Source organism: Perca fluviatilis, chromosome 20 (genome assembly GCF_010015445.1).
Source record: "Perca fluviatilis chromosome 20, GENO_Pfluv_1.0, whole genome shotgun sequence".
Classification (NCBI taxonomy): domain Eukaryota; kingdom Metazoa; phylum Chordata; class Actinopteri; order Perciformes; family Percidae; genus Perca; species Perca fluviatilis.
The window spans coordinates 3001990-3019555 of record NC_053131.1 but is presented as its reverse complement, the minus strand read 5'-3'; the positions used below and the strand labels follow the sequence as shown (position 1 = coordinate 3019555).

The 17566-nt window shown below is 41.4% G+C and overlaps 1 protein-coding gene across 8 annotated transcripts in view; it reads left to right on the top strand.

Annotated features, from left to right (window-relative positions):
• Positions 1–17566, top strand: part of ppp2r5eb (protein phosphatase 2, regulatory subunit B', epsilon) — a 70346-nt gene that overhangs the window by 49037 nt on the left and 3743 nt on the right. For 7 of the 8 annotated variants that reach the window (XM_039785921.1, XM_039785918.1, XM_039785920.1 and 4 more), the window contains 8 exons: positions 1–61; positions 2428–2487; positions 6844–6952; positions 7571–7624; positions 8000–8050; positions 8205–8324; positions 9212–9339; positions 10925–11026. The exon at positions 1–61 is cut by the window's left edge and continues 70 nt beyond it. In XM_039785921.1, coding sequence (XP_039641855.1) covers positions 1–61; positions 2428–2487; positions 6844–6952; positions 7571–7624; positions 8000–8050; positions 8205–8324; positions 9212–9339; positions 10925–11026 — 685 coding nt within the window. The remainder of the gene's footprint in view (positions 62–2427; positions 2488–6843; positions 6953–7570; positions 7625–7999; positions 8051–8204; positions 8325–9211; positions 9340–10924; positions 11027–17566) is intronic. The other variant, XM_039785922.1, reaches the window with a different exon arrangement.

The following is a 17566-nucleotide window of genomic DNA, read 5'->3' as shown; positions in this document are numbered from 1 at the left end:
ACGGCAAATTCCTGGGTCTGAGGGCTTTTATACGAAAACAGATCAATAATATTTTTCTACGGTGAGTGGACATTAGTTCTTCAAATGTGTGGGAAAGTCTGTCCGTTTGTATTTATCTCTTATGACAGGTTGGTCATTTGTTTTCACCAAACGAACCACAGGGTTCTTTGCACCACGCGTCTATTTTTAATTGGCTCGACTCAAGTTGATTGAGACGAGGTTTTCCTTTTGACTTGAATTGAATCATTACTTCCTGGGAATATTAGTCTTTTACTGGGATTCATGGGAATTCTTTTTTTAACCAACTCTCATAGACATCCAATCTGGCAAACCGTTTTAGCCATCTCACAAGCCCACTTCTGGATTGATCTTCATTCTTCCATCCTCTTAAAATAATCTGTCTGGGCACCTGGGTAGCCCGTGTGTGTGGGTGTGGGTGTGTGTGGGTGTGGGTGTGTGTGGGTGTGTGTGTGTGGGTGTGTGTGTGTATGTGGGTGTGTGTGTGGTGTACAGGCCAAAAGTTTGGACACACCTTCTCATTCAATGCGTTTCCTTTTTATTTTCATGACTCTTTACATTGTAGATTCTCACTGAAGGCATCATTTTTTGATAACTCTGCAAACCCTTGGTGTTCTCTCAATGAGCTTCATGAGGTAGTCACCTGAAATGGTTTTACCTTCACAGGTGTGCCTTGTCAGGGTTAATTAGTGGAATTTTTTCCCTTATTAATAAAAAAGCAAAGGGTGGCTACTTTGAAGAATCAAAAATATAAGACATGTTTTCAGTTATTTCACACTTTTTTGTTAAGTACATAATTCCATATGTGTTCATTCATAGTTTTGATGCCTTCAGTGAGAATCTACAATGTAAATAGTCATGAAAATAAAAAGGAAACTCATTGAATGAGAAGGTGTGTCCAAACTTTTGGCCTGTACTATATGTATAGTATATAGTATATATGAGATGCACCGATTAGAACTTCCTAGGCCGATTCCGATTTTCTTTGAGTTTGACCTGCCGATACCGATTTTTGCCGATTCCGATTTCATTTTTTCTAACCACTTTACAGCACACCCAAATATTTATTTTCTATCTTTTCTTAAATAGAACATTTTGCATAGAACAGATAATGGATCACTATAAAATATAACTATATAAATTACTCCTGCTGTGGGAAATTCACACACATCTAAAGAGCAATGTTAGAACCATTTCCTTCTTTTCACATCCAATAACCAACTTAATATAATAAATATAGCCTTGTAGTATAAAGATATTTCTCAAAACACACGCAGGCCTGTTTGAACGTCAACAGTAACGTTACCTGAAAACATAAATGTCACCACTAATTTTACACACAGTTTAGCAACAAACTAAACGCTGGGGGAAGATTACTACGTATTTAATGTTGGTGTGGAGCGGTATATGCACCCCCACTAACCTGGAAAGCGTTTTACACAGTAACGTTAATACAGCGGGTCGGAGGAAAGCGTTTTAAACAGTAACTTTAACACAGCGTCTCTTGCAGCATCAGAGGCAGAGGGACAGTCACCGCAGCGTTTGCTAATGTTAGCTTCTTGTCTCATCTGGGGTCTGATCAACAGCAAAAATTCATCAAAGTCAGTGTGCCCAACGCTATTTTCCAATAAACTGTAGCTGTCATATTTCACGGGACCCGCGGTTTTCATGTTCCACTTATTGAAAAAAAAAAAAAAAAAAAAAAAAAAAAAAAAAAAAAAAAAGAGAGAGACTGAAATCAGAGCAGACTGCTCTGCAGAGCAGTGTATAATTACAACTTTATAACATTTCATGAACAGCTGATCTTGCGCGATGCTGATCTTGCGCGATGTTAATCATGCGGCGCCCGAGTGCATTTGACCGGCATAAAATCGGCATAAGTCAGACTGACCGGCCGGTCACCGGTCATGGCCGAGCACGTGAAAATCGGCCGATTCCGGTCACTGGCCGGTCAATCGGTGCATCTCTTTTTTATTATTAAACTAGTCTGGACCCAGCTTATTATTTGCCTATCCATCCCTTTTAGGATTGACCCGTCTCCCACAAAAATAATCTCAGGCTGAATGGAACCTGGGTCTCTGCAATCCCACATAGGTTATCTTGTATCCCAGTCCAAAACTCCTGGACCTTATCACAGGACCATAGGACGTGGAGTAATTGGCCGTCCTCTCTTACATTTCCAACTATTTGGTGTGTCTGTCAGACCACTTCTAAACATTTTGGAGGGAGTCCAATAGACGCGATGCATAGATTCAAGGGAATTCTTAAATAAACAATATAAAGCATTTATAGTCTTCATTGGACATGTTCATTTAGAAATCATCTGGTTTTGCCATCTTGCTCGTTGTTTAACCTCAGTCTCGTTTCTGTCTCCTCTTTTCTGCGCCTCCCTCTCGGTCTGCTCTGCAGTTTTGTTTATGAGACGGAGCACTTCAACGGAGTGGCTGAGTTGCTGGAGATCCTGGGGAGGTATGTGCAGACACACGTTTCCACTCTCCCCTCTTAGTGGATGCTTTTAGCCTGAGCGCAACCCCGATATCTGCCTGGTTTTGTTTAGTCGTACCAATATGAGGATGTTTTTCATCTATTTATTTAATCATGCACTCTTACGGAGATACAGCTCTTTGTCAAGACCACAGAGCGCAAAAGATTGATAAGAAATTATGAGAATGTTAAAATATGCAGATTTTTTAAGGAGCCATATCCGAGTAGAGGTTTGGTTTTGGGAAGAGTCAGGAACAAGGTTTGACTTGTAGATAAGAAATAAATGAATCCTCTTGGCTCAGCCATCTTTTAAATCAATAAAGAAAGACGGCACTAGCACAGACAGTTTATCAGCTGTGTGTCAGGAGTAGTTTGGGATCGTTGGACATGCAGACAGAGTTGAGGGGGATTTCCTCAGACTGGTCACAGATTTTGCTTATATTTTTGATTTAAAAATAAATAAATAAATGAAACCTATTTAAAATATAGCTCCATGATCTCCTCAAAGATACATCTGTGCTCTTGAATATTCAATATAACATTTAGCCAGACCAGGGTTTCTGCGGGGTCTTAAAAAGTCTTAAATTGGCTGAGGTATTTTTTTTGTACTGATCTGAAAATGGATCCAATCGGTGACTCCAAACCATGATCCCAAGCGTGAGTTTTGTGAGCCGTTGCACCCAGAGATGGGGATTCGAGTTTGAGACTAGGGCTCGAGTGCGACTTAAGTCGCACACACAGTGACTTCAGACTCAACTTGAGACTCGTCCTCGAAAGACTTCAGACTCGACTCGGACTCAAGCTGCGGGACTCGTGAACAATGTTTATTTTTAGGAAACGTCTGACGAGCTCGCTGTACCCCTCCCTCCGTTACCTATAACCTGCCTACGTATGTATTGCTGGCTGCGCGCGCGCGGCCACACATGAGAGGACAACAAACAAACATACATGTCAAATGCACCGGCCGCTGCTGTGCCATTCATCGTAAGCTTTGGGTTCAAAAACTTTAAACAAGACGGCCCAAATAAAAGAAGCGCTCAATGCAAAATATGCGGTATCACGATAAAAGATTCTGGCTCAACCACATCCAATTTTATCAGGCATCTGAAAACGCACCCTGATAGGTGAGTAAACATGTTTAGCTCAGCATTGACCATCTAGCGTTAGCTTGCTTCTTGCTTTAGCTACGACCTAACGTTACGGGAGGTTAACTCCGACTGTCTTCCTTATCAAATATAAATGAGCGTTTGTTTAATTGCCAAACTTGTGGTGGTCGATTAACGTTACGTTAATCATTTACGTGCCGCTGTCTGCCATCACGTTAATTATTAACGTTGTCTGCAAACAGGTTACAGGATTATTGTTGATCATATAACGTTACAGTTTCATTTAGTTATAACGTTACACTGGTTTGAGAGTCTGGGATGTGTTGACTTACAGTAGTTTATAAGGTATGATTAGTTGCATAGGCAGTGCACATTACATGGATCTGCCACTAAGTAAATAACAAATAATTGAGGATTCTCTGTACTGTACTGTATGTTCAAGCTACAAGGCAACATACTGATATTAACTTAAAAGTAAAGCATTCTTGTTATTATATTATTATTATTATAACCACAAGAGACTTGAGACTTGACTTGGACTCTAGCTCAAAGACTTGAGACTTGATTTGGACTCTAGCCCAGAGACTTGAGACTTGACTTGGACTCTAGCTCAGAGACTTGAGACTTGACTTGGACTCTAGCTCAGAGACTTGAGACTTGACTTGGACTCTAGCTCAGAGACTTGTGAGCATCTCTGGTTGCACCCCTATTTGAGAGGGGATGGGAAATTATATTGCAAGCCATTCTCTCATTGTTTCATTATTAAAATGTGTGGAATAGTTCCATAAGAAATGAATAGCTCCAAATATAGGCAGTTTAAAACATGGCAACCGTATTGTCAATTTAGGCAACCATAAGCTGATGCCTGGTTGCCAAGCCGGCAACCACTTTAAAAAGTTAGGGTTGAGCCCTGCTCTAATGCTCTTTGAAATGTTCCCGCAGTACTTCAGAATGTTTTTTTTTTTTTAAATCTTTATTCTCTGGTGTTGTAGTTCTTTCTGTCGCTAGTCCAAATATAATTTGCTTTATTACGACTATGAATGAGACCAACATGCATCTTATATTGCAGCCGATTTATACACCAGTGCTATAATATATAATATGATATATAATTGTTTCAGTCAATGTTTCCGGACTCTTAAATCTCACTTTGTTTCTGATGTCGTGATAGGTCTTAAATTTCATTCATAATGCTCTTAAAAAGTCTTTTAATTTGACTTGGTGAAACCTTCAGAAACCCTGCAGACAGCTTGGGAGCTAAACTGAGGTCCACAGGCCTGCCATGCTTCAGAAGGAAGCCCAAAAACAGTCAATCAGTCCCTTAGGTGGTGAACAGATGAAGATACACCAGTGAGAATTCTGATAATCAATGTTTCCGTTCATGTAAGCTTGACTCAGTTTTCTCATTCCAGCAGCATCGATCGATTGACCGATGCAGTTATGATAAGGACCTTAAAAACAAAACGGATTATTAAATACATTTTAAAAGAAAAATTATAATAAATCACTAGTTTTTCATAGCGTAAATTTAATACCTGCAATTTGCAACTGTTGGTCAAATAAACACAATCCTAAGTAACTTCCTTTTATATATCAACTTCTTCGGGCCTCTTCCAGTGATTTCAGTAAACCAACCTGAACTCGTGCACCCATTTGTTGAACCACCTGTAGGTGGATGCACCGTGTGACGAAGGGTAGACACACTGGAGCTCTGTTTCAGGAGCTCACAGCTCCAGGGGAGCACAAGTGACACAAAATCAGATGAATTTAGATTTTTTTGGTGCCAAATATGGAAGCTTAAAATTAAAGGTCACAGAGAGACTGAGCCAAAATAACAAACTAATCAGTTCTGGTTAAAGGTCCCATGACATGGTGCTATTTGGATGCTTTTATATAGGCCTTAGTGGTCCCCTAATACTGTATCTGAAGTCTCTTTTATATAGGCCTTAGTGGTCCCCTAATACTGTATCTGAAGTCTCTTTTATATAGACCTTAGTGGTCCCCTAATACTGTATCTGAAGTCTCTTTTATATAGACCTTAGTGGTCCCCTAATACTGTATCTGAAGTCTCTTTTATATAGACCTTAGTGGTCCCCTAATACTGTATCTGAAGTCTCTTTTATATAGACCTTAGTGGTCCCCTAATACTGTATCTGAAGTCTCTTTTATATAGACCTTAGTGGTCCCCTAATACTGTATCTGAAGTCTCTTTTATATAGACCTTAGTGGTCCCCTAATACTGTATCTGACTATGTATACTGGCCTTGACCAACTGCCACTTTGCTTGTTTGAAAGCCATGATGTCTCTCTCTCTCTCATGGGTGGGCCAAATTCTCTGGGCGGGCAAAGCAGAGAAAGGGGAGGTAACCTTTCTCCTTATGACCTCATAAGGAGAATATTCCTGATTGGCCCATCTGAGCTTTCATTTTCTCAAAGGCAGAGCAGGATACCCAGGGCTCGGTTTACACCTATCACCATTTCTAGCCACTGGGGGACCATAGGCAGGCTGGGGGAACGCATATTAATGTTAAAAAAACAACTCATAAAGTGAAATTTTATGAGGGACAAAACTAACCCTAACTACCCAAAAAATAAACCGGAGAGAAGAGGAGCAGACAAAATTGAGGCTCTCCCCAAAAAGGGCTTCCTGGCAAGTAGTTAACTCCAAAACTCCAAATAATTAACCGAAAAACAAATGTAACAACATAATGTTTCTGACATTTAGCTGGCAACAGCATTGAAGATGGCTATGGACTAATTCTACACAAGCGGCCTCGTGGTGTGGGGATGTCACAGGACCCCACTCTGGGCTGTGATACCCCGAAATCATTTGATGTTACATTAATGAACCTAAAAATGATAGGTCCAGTTTTGACAGCTTGTCCATCCTTCAAAAGCTCTCCAAAAGACAATCCAGTGAATCAGAATGTAGAGGAACCCTGGTGCCGGATCGTGGTTGTTATTTTGTGAGTCTGGAGCTTTAAAGAGGCGTCCCGTCTCTTCTCTGTGAGCCTGAAGGTGAGATCAGCGCTCCCGTCTCTTTATGTCTCCTCCAGGCTCTATCGGCCGTATAAACACTCTTCTTTATGTCAGCTGCTCATTGATCTTTCACTTGCTTTCACAGGGTCACAATGGAACTCTTTCATGTGTTCATGTTGAATTTATGTTTATATTTTCTCTATTTTTTTCCCCTTTCTCTCTCTCTCTCTCTCTCCCCCGCCCCCCGCACCCCCAGTATAATCAATGGTTTCGCTCTGCCACTGAAAGCGGAGCATAAACAGTTTCTGGTCAAAGTGTTGATCCCCCTCCACACTGTCAGGAGTCTGTCCCTCTTCCACGCACAGGTAAAATATGTGTTTGTTTTTGTGTGTGTGTAAAGTTTCTTCTACCTGGTGACTACCCTAGTATTTCTCACACAGTGGCCACAAAACAACTGAAACTTCCTGACTGTGTCCAGAAATTAGTCTATTTGGAGTTTGGAGAAGCCGGCAGGAGTACCGACAGGGAAGCTAAGCAATGTCCTGCTGTGGACGGGGGGCAGCAGCTAAACACATTTTAGATAGATATATTTAGAATATTTTCAGCACTCTACCGTGCTGTCAGACGGCCCTTTACGACAGGGAACTGAAGCCGTTATCTCTGCTCTCTTCAAAGCCACCAGCCTCCTCTGACAAAAAAAAAAAGACATTTTACCTCACAGAACACGGAAGTTGCTGCTCTACCGCTGCCTCCATCAGTTAGTCAGTTTGTGTTATTGTGTGACTTTGGTGAATCCGAACCAACATTTAAAACACCAAAGTCACACAACAACACAAACTGACTAACTGATGGAGGCAGCGGTAGAGCAGCAACTCCCGTGTTCTGAGAGGTAAAAAAAAAAAGTTTCGGTGTATCTGAGCTGCTGTTGTAGGCTAAGCTAAAGGGCTAAAGTGTGTTCTAACATGTCGCTCCTGTCCCCGCAGTTGGCGTATTGCATTGTACAGTTCCTAGAGAAAGACCCAACATTAACAGAACCAGTAAGTATCCACTAATCCCAACAGGAGGAGACTACTCTACTATACTATACTATACTATATATATATATATATATATATATATATATATAATCTACTATAATAGTCTTAACACAGAATCAATTGTTTTCTATCAACTTCAGATGTTTCTTTGCCAGCCAAAGTTGATTAATCAATTACTGCCACAGTAACGTTGTCTGAAGTTGATCTTTGCCTGCTACACTGTTGTCACTACAGCTGATTATTGGGGTGCAGGTGGATCAGAAAGGGGGCAGACAGCGCCTCACTGAGGTGAAAGGAGGAGTTGAAGTGAAAACAAATAATTGGAGGAAAAAAAAAAACGTAAGGAATCAGTCTGTGTCTCTTCCTCGTCCTCAGGTCATCAGAGGCTTACTGAAGTTTTGGCCAAAAACCTGCAGTCAAAAAGAGGTGAGGCTAATTTCTTTGAGTTTGAGGTGTGTGTGTGTGTGTGTGTGTGTGTGTGTGTGTGTGTGTGTGTGTGTGTGTGTGTGTGTGTGTGTTGTGTGTGTGTGTGTGTGTGTGTTCGTTGGTACTAAGGTTTTCCTCCTGTGCTGCGGTGCAGGTAATGTTTCTAGGCGAGCTGGAGGAGATCCTGGACGTCATCGAACCAACACAGTTCGTCAAGATCCAGGAGCCGCTCTTCAAACAGATCTCCAGATGTGTCTCCAGCCCGCATTTCCAGGTCAGTGAGCGTCTAGTCTCGCTTTGCCAGACCTTCCTCCACAGTGCTGCGGAGGAAGGTCTGGCTAGTCCACACAGCATTCTGGGATGGGAGAAAAACGTGCTCTGGTTTATTGGCGTTTCTTTAAACCAATCACAATCGTCTTGGGCGGCGCTAAGCCACGGTGCCTCTGCTAAATAGTCTCAGGAAGGAACTTGTTTTGGTGGAACATGTGTAAGTGTCATTTACCTGCAACAGCTGTGGTGTTGAAACAAGCATGTAGAGAATGAATTCAGGACTGTGTTATGGCTCGACCGATACTAGGTCTTTCAGGACCGATACCGTTTATTAGTAGTTAATGAAATCGATAACCGGTATGCATTTACAGTAAAAATGAAAATCATTTCATAAAAATTAAGATTAAAATAAAGTACTCTGATACAAGTCGATGTCTTATGCATTCAAATCTTAAGTAAATCTTCTTGTAACAAACAAAAAGTACTAAATTTAACAACAGTAAATGCCCATTTCTATATAATATATACTGTAACTACTAAGAGATGGCTTTTCACATGGGAAACATAGATTAAATAGATATAAATTAGCCAGTTATCTTGAGAAAGCCTGGGAGAAGAGAAAAAAAGCTCTTTACCGAGATGATCTGTAGATGAGGATTTGGGACAGACACAGAGCTGCAGCGGCGCCAAAGTAGTGCCCTTTTTAATTCATTGGCTCTATCGGTTATCGGTCAAATAAAAGGCAGGCACAGATTGTCTGCAAATAAAAAAAACGTCCCTGATAGTCTGTCGGCCCCTAGACTTTGTGATACAGTTTGGTTCAAGACTGCATTAAAGCCAGTACTATTCTGGATTTGTGTTGACTGGCCGTGTTTGTCTCCCTGGTCCCAGGTTGCAGAGCGAGCTCTGTACTACTGGAACAACGAGTACATCATGAGTCTGATCGAGGAGAACTCCAGCGTCATCCTGCCCATCATGTTCGCCAGCCTCTACAGGATCTCCAAAGAGCACTGGAACCCGTGAGTGACGTTAAAAGAAACTCTGCACCTGCCTTCTGTCATAAACAAGGCTCATTCCCCCCCCCCCTTTTTATGTTCCCACACTAACTCATGTGGTGTCTTTGGATTTTTGCTGATCAGCAGCATTATCAGCAGCTCTTCTCGGTTTTTCCTGTTTTTCTCACGATTGTGTTTCAGCCTCAAGTACACCCGAAGATCACAACACTCTGTTTACTGTCAACAGTGGAGAACAGCAGCTATTTGCTGCAGAAAGCAAAAGTCTTTAAAAATAAATGTACTTGAAACTGTGTACAAGGTTCACATCCCAGTATTGTTAGGAACATTCATTTGAAGAAATGGGATGTGAGCAAGGACAGTTATGGTTTGATAATGTTTTAAATTTTCATTTCCCCACTAGGGATCAATACAAAGTACAAATTACATAACATTTAAAAAAGACCTCTTCCTCTCACACCAGAAGCCAGTAAGAATTAAGGATACTGAGAGAAAGTACCACCAAAGGGCATCATACTGTCAACATGTGTGGGTTTTACATTAATCTGAATGGCCAGGATAATTTACACTTCTATTATAAATTGACCATTTTATTATTCTAATAAAGGGAATGCTGCAGCAACCTCACTTCCTGTGTCCATGTTCCCAACTCTAGTAGTTCTGGAAAGTTTGGAAACATCTGGAAAATGAAATGTATGATTTCATTTTCAATTATATAAAAAGAAAAAAAAAAAAAAAGTTGTTCTTAAAGAATAAACTTTTAGGTTGGCATCCCCTGTGAATTGAAGTGTGGGAGAAATTAAATAAACATTTGTTTTTTTTTAATTGTATTTTTCCAAAAACATGTATTTGTATACGCACTAGAGTGGACTGGACTTTTGTAAGGCATGTCAGCCTCAAAATGGAGAAATTGGACACGTGATAAGGAAGCACCCAAGGGAGCGCTAGGTCAAGTCTAACAACAATAAATATGGACACCAACTGATAAGGTTGGAAATACTTCTTCATAGTCCGATGACGGACCACAGTCTAATAACTAGGGTTGGCTAGCGTTTAGATTTTTTCCCGATACCGGTGTTAAAACGATACTTTTACAAAACGATTTGAAAAAAATAATAAAACAAAGGAGCACAGAACAACATACAGTCACTAACTTATAACAATGACTTATTTCACCTGTACATTGCTCATAACCGGCTGTGAAAGCACCGGGTCTCGGTACCCAACCCTACTTATAACTCTGAGCCTTTTAGGGAACTAGGGAACAGGCAAGAATGAGGAGACATAACAGCCAGCAGCCAGACATTGAGTTGTTGTGTGAGGAGAATCATTTGAGGATTGACACATGCAGTGAGACCAGCTGCATAGAAAAAATGTGGACTTGATGACCCGACAGGCTGGATTTGAACAACCACAATAAATATGAAAATATTCACTTTTCAAAGTCTAACCTTCTACAAGACCTAAAGTATAAAAGAAATGAAACCCTACAAGTTGCTCTATAAATGGACTCTATAAAACTGTAAAAGTTTATAGCCGCTGTAAAGCTGGATGTTGAACTGTGATCCCTCTGTGTGCTCCCTCCTCGCAGGGCCATCGTGGCGCTGGTGTACAACGTACTGAAGGCCTTCATGGAGATGAACAGTACCTTATTTGATGAACTCACAGCCACTTACAAGTCAGACCGCCAGCGGTGAGAAGCTGCCCCACACACGACAGCAGCATTACTATCATCACACTCTACAGATATCTGGATTCAGATTCGCTGTGGTTGTAGAGGGAGCCACGCCGATGAGTCATACTTTTAGTAACCGCACTAGAAATATCAAGAGTAGTGAAGTTAATATCTTACAGACTCACTCAGTTGACTACGTAATAGTAAGGTTTGGTGTTTATTGGTCAATTAGGATTCAAAGTTCACTCAAGTGTTTTAATAGTAGGGATGCACCAAAGCCACTTTATTCCCCCCATTATTCATTCGAATATTAAAATTCATGAGACATGATTCAGTGTGCCAGTGTAAAAATCTGTATATCCTGCTGTGGAGCCCACGGGGATCTTCATTGCAAAGTGTCTGAAATAGTGGCACAGAGCCCCCAAAGTGTAGAAAGAAATTATTTTTAGCCACGCTAGTTGGAGTGCCATTTTGATCCAGACTGAACTATATCAACATCTGCTGGGTGGGGGGGACATTCATGGTGCTCAGATGATGAATCCTACTGACTTCGGACATCCTCTGACTTCTCCTCTCACGCCACCACAAGGTTCACATTTGCCATTTTGGGTGAAATATTTCAAGATTTATTAGATGGATTGTTAGTAAAATTGGTTTTACACATTTATATTCCTCTAACTTTTCATCATCAGATCAAATATAATTTCTTTTTGACCAAATACCGGCAAAACTAATGACATTCCCATCAGCCTTAAAGGAATACGCCACCGCTTGTTGAAACAGGGTTATTCACTGTCTCCTCTATATTTTTTTGTGATTGGAAATTTTTATTGATTTTAAACATAAATACAGGTTACCAGTGATGAATAAGAAGCATGAAAACCGTCTCCTCTATATTTATATAGGTGGGTAAACGCATTTTTGTCTCAGTGCATGCATTGTCTTAGTCCGGCGCCGCCGCCGCCGCTAGCTTAGCTTAGCGTAATGAATGGAATCCTTTGTTGCCATTAGCATGTCGTGAGTAAAAGTGACCCAACAAAAACAAAACCTAATTACTACTTGTGGTCTGCGTATTCGCAGCGAGTAAAAATAGCAATGCAGATTAAGACTAGATGATTTCAATTCAATTTTATTTATAGTATCAAATCATAACAGAGTTATCTCGAGACACTTTACAGATAGAGTAGGTCTAGACCACACTCTATAAATTCCAAAACCCCAACAATTACAGTAATTCCCTCAAGAGCAAGCATTAGCAGTGGCTATTGCGACATTGGCAAGGAAAAACTCCCTTTTAGGAAGAAACCTCGGCAGACCCAGACTCTTGGTAGTAAGGTGTCTGACGGGCCGGTTGGGGGTGTGATGAACAGTGGCACATAATAGTCATATTAAAGATGATGGAACAGTGACTTCGAAGGTCATCGTGGAAGTTCATGTCATGTCGGATGCGGCGGACGCAGCAGGACGCAGCCGGGAATTGCAGAGAATCGCAGAGCATAGCTCTGCGAAGAAGAAACATAAGGACTCCGGGGAGTAAACTCCCCAGAGCTAGGTTAGTAACAAGCATTTCTGGGACAGGATGCATACAAAAGGAAACAAGTAGAGATGAGAGAGCAGCTCAGTTTGTCACAGGAAGGAAGGAACTTTCCCGGCAGTCTAGAATTATAATAGCATAACTAAGAGAGGCAGGTTAAAGAGAGGTGCCTGGTCGGGCTAGAACTCTCCCCAACCGGATCGGGCTGTACTGGCCTGCCTCCCTCTACTCTCGCTATATTATTGATTATATGATAAATAAAACTGATGACTACGAAGAGAAGCAGGTGGGCCGGTTAGGCGGACGCTGCAACTCCTCACTCCCTAACTATAAGCTTTATCAAAGAGGAGGGTTTTCAGTTTACTCTTAAATGTGGTGACGGTGTCTGCCCCTCGAACCAAGACTGGGAGCTGGTTCCACAGGAGAGGAGCCTGATAGCTGAAGGCTCTGGCCCCCAGTCTACTTTTAGAGACTCTAGGAACCACAAGTAGCTCTGCATTCTGGGAGCGTAGTGCTCTACTAGGACAATAAGGTACTAGGAGCTCTTCTAGGTATGATGGTGCTTGACCATTTAGAGCTTTGTAGGTCAGGAGGAGGATTTTAAATTCGATCCTAGATTTTACAGGAAGCCAGTGCAGAGAAGCCAATACAGGAGAAATATGATCTCTTCTCTTAGTTCTCGTCAGAACACGTGCTGCAGCATTCTGGATCAGCTGGAGAGTCTTAAGGGACTTATTTGAGCAACCTGATAGTAAGGAATTGCAGTAGTCTAGTCTAGAAGTAACAAATGCATGGACTAGTTTTTCAGCATCGATTTGAGACAGGATATTCCTAATTTTGGCAATGTTACGAAGATGGAAAAAGGCTGTTCTTGAGGTTTGTTTTAAGTGGGCCTTGAAGGATATATCCTGATCAAAAATAACTCCTAAATTTCTGACAGTAGTGCTGGAGGCCAGGGCAATTCCATCCAGAGTAGCTATATCTTTAGATAATGAAGTTCGGAGGTGCATTGGTCCCATCACAATAACTTCAGTTTTGTTTGAGTTTAACATAAGGAAATTGTGGGTCATCCAGGATTTTTTATCTTTAATACACGCTTGAAGTTTAGCTAACTGACCACTTTCGTCTGGCTTAATTGACAGATATAATTGGGTGTCGTCTGCGTAACAGTGAAAGTTAATTGAGTGTTTCCTAATAATATTACCTAGAGGAAGCATATATAAGGAAAATAGAATTGGTCCAAGCACTGAGCCTTGAGGAATGCCATGGCTAACTTTAGCGTGCTTGGAGGGTTTATCGTTAATGTTAACAAATTGGGATCGCTCAGAGAAATAGGACTTAAACCAGCTAAGTGCAATTCCTTTAATGCCAACTAAGTGTTCCAGTCTCTGTAACAGGATGGTATGGTCAATAGTGTCAAATGCAGCACTAAGATCTAGTAAAACAAGAATGGAGACAAGTCCTTTGTCTGCAGCAGTTAGAAAGTCGTTAGTAATTTTCACCAGTGCCGTCTCTGTGCTATGATTCTTTCTAAATCCTGATTGAAAGTCATCAAATAAACTATTGCTATGTAGAAAATCACATAACTGATTAGCAACTACCTTCTCAAGGATCTTGGATAGAAAGGGAAGGTTAGATATAGGTCTATAGTTTGCTAAGACCTCAGGATCGAGGGTGGTTTTTTTCAGAAGAGGTTTTATCACAGCTATTTTAAATGACTGTGGTACATAACCTGTTAATAAGGACATATTGATCATATCTAGTAATGAAGTGTTAACCACGGGTAACGCTTCTTTGAGTAGTCTCGTTGGGATGGGGTCTAAGAGACAGGTAGATGGCTTAGCTGAGGATATCTTTAACATTAATTGTTGAAGGTCTATAGGATAAAAGCAGTCTAAGTATATGTCTTGTCTAGTCGTTCTTTCTAGCGGTCCTGCGTTTAAAGGTGAACCGTTAGAAGTTGAGGGCAAAAGGTGATAGATTTTATCTCTAATTGTTATAATTTTATCATTAAAGAAGCTCATGAAGTCATCACTACTCAGAGCTAGAGGAATAGATGGCTCAGTAGAGCTGTGACTCTCTGTCAGCCTGGCTACAGTGCTGAAAAGAAACCTTGGGTTGTTCTTATTTTCTTCTATTAGTGATGAGTAATAGTCTGATCTGGCCTTTCTTAGGGCCTTCCTATAGGTTTTGAGACTTTCTTGTCAATCCAAACGAGATTCTTCCGTCAGACACCGCCTACCAAGAGTCTGGGTCTGCCGAGGCAGATATTGACTTGGGACTACATTGAGTGGAAGTAGGCTACAGCCGAAGCACTGCTACTCTGGCACAGTGATATCAGCAGCCCGCAGGGCTCTGCGGCCGGCGCAAAGTCACTGTTTCTGGGTTGCTGGACAACCAAATGCCGCTGCCCTGACTGAGCTCCGCGGGGCTCGGCGGGCTGCTGCCAGTCTACTTCCACCCAATATAGTCCCAAATCAATATCTTCCTAGGAAATCATCTAGTCTTAATTTGCATTGCTATTTTTACTCGCTGCGAATACTAGGGTTGGGTACCGAAACCCGGTTCCACTATGGTACCGGTTCCTACGCAAAGTATTCGGACCGGATTAGAACGCGAATTTCGGTTCCTCATTTCGGTTCCGACTGAAATATTTTCCCTCTGTCGCTCCGGACAGCAGCAGACTCTTTTTTTCTTTCTGCCGAGTGGCGCACGTGCCCGCTCGCGGTGTGAAGCGCGTGTCCGCGCTATTGCCCCGACATGCACTCTACAATCACAGCTGATAGATGGCTCTTTGTACACGCTCTGAAACGGACGTAAAAATATCACACTTTCTGTAGTCTACCGTTAGCTAGCTACCGTAAATGTAGGCTACTTTTGCCATATTTTCCCTCTGGGCTCACCAAAACGGACGTAAAAGCATATTAACCATTCACTGACTGGACGTGATCACTAGTAAACATTTAACACTTACTCTGCTAGTCTATCGTTCAGGACAAGAGCCTGTAGCCTGGTGGTGGGGGAAGCGGGACAGCCTCCCCAAATTGTCTCCCCTTTCAAACTCATACCTGGGTGTGTACAGACCTCTTGGACACCTTCTAAGAGAGTTTTCTCCTGTGCAGGACACGCCATAAGTCAGGAGAGGTGTAGTATCTTGCCAGAGAAGGCAAATATGGCCATTTTTCTGCAAAAAAACTGCTAAAGTTTGAAGCTGGTTGGCATACCAACTCAACATTTATTTTGTTGTTACTTGTTAATAGTGTAACTTTTATTTGTTAAATTATTGTAGTTGTGTGTTAGGTGACTTAGGTTTACTTATAATATATTTAAGTACTTTAAAACGTTAATATATTGTTAAATTTAAATAATTTTCAGTTAAAAAAATAAAACTTCATAAAAAGCCTTTATTTTATGTCATTTTTCAGTTTTTCAAGAATCGGTTTAGGAATCGGAATCTTTTTGAAAGTACCGGTTCGGCATCGGAATCGTAAAAATCCAAACGGTACCCAACCCTAGCGAATACGCAGACCACAAGTAGTAATTAGGTTTTGTTTTTGTTGGGTCACTTTTACTCACGACATGCTAATGGCAACAAAGGATTCCATTCATTACGCTAAGCTAAGCTAGCGGCACCACAGCTGGACTACGACAATGCATGCACTGAGACAAAAATGCGTTTGCCCACCTATATAAATATAGAGGAGACGGTAGGACTGGGTATCGTTCAGAATCTTTCGATCCGGTGCCAATTTCGATACCTCAGTTTCGATACCGATTCCTAATAGGGATGCACCGAATATTCGGCCACCGAAAATTTTCGGCCGAAAATGGCCCAAAAGGGCATTTTCGGTTTTCGGCCGAAATACCTTTATCACCGAAACAATACGGCCGAAAATGTTGTGATGACGCAAACAGAAAAGGCGACCTGCACGTGTGTCAGTACCCGATCCGTTCCACCTGCAAAGCGTCTCCTGAGCAAAGAGGTTGAGACGGACCACGGAGTGAAAACAATGAAAAGTGCTCTTAGAGTCTGTCAGCACACGTTTCACTGAGATCTATTCGGATCCTCTGCACTTCATCGCGACTGTACTTGATCCGCGTTATAAAGACCATTACTTGGATGCGGAAATAAAGCAGGGCGCACGAGAAATGATCCAGGCCGCCATGGATGCGGAGAACCCGCGTGGAGACGGAGACGGAGCAGCTTCAGCGCAGGAGATCAGAGCGCAGAAAAAAGACTCGTCTCTCTGCACCAGATGAGGGGCATGCACCCTCGTTGTTTGATATGTTCAGTGAAATCCTGCAAGAAAGTGCCTCAATTAATAATAATAATAATAATAATAATAATAATAACAATAGGTAAGCTATTCTGTTCTTAGGCTACTGTATACTGTATGTGACTATCAGATTGTAGCCATATTTCCGCTAGATATTTTTTAATTAAACTTTAATATTAATTTATACAATTGCAATGCCTTGATTTTAGTAAAGTTAGAATACACAGTCATAGATAGCTATTTAAACAAATGGCTTAATTTCTTCGGTGTTTCGGTTTCGGTTTTCGGTCTTGGTTTCCTCTTTTTCGGTTTTCGGTTTCGCCAAGAATTTTTATTTGTGCATCACTAATTCCTAACGATACTTTTTCGATACCATATGTTTTAAAATCCATTTCAACATCAACAAAATATACATTAAACACAAAGCTTTTATTTCCACCTTAATTGTGAATCAAAACAGTTATCAAAATTTAAAAATCTGGTAAAACTGCTCACTCAGAGTAACATTAATAAAAGTGCCTTGCCTTGCAAGCTCAGCCTGTCAGTCAGTCATCAGGGCAGAGAAACCACCGTTGTGGCTGCTTGTAAGAGGAAGTGTAACGTCAACAGCACTCGCACCGCTTTGCTCGCCATTAATATCATATCGCAGCAAACGCTGTCTGCGTGAAGTTTTAAAAACTGTAACCACACTAGAAACCAACCGTGACTCTCTGTGACTTCAACAAAACTACAGACAGTTTACTCCCC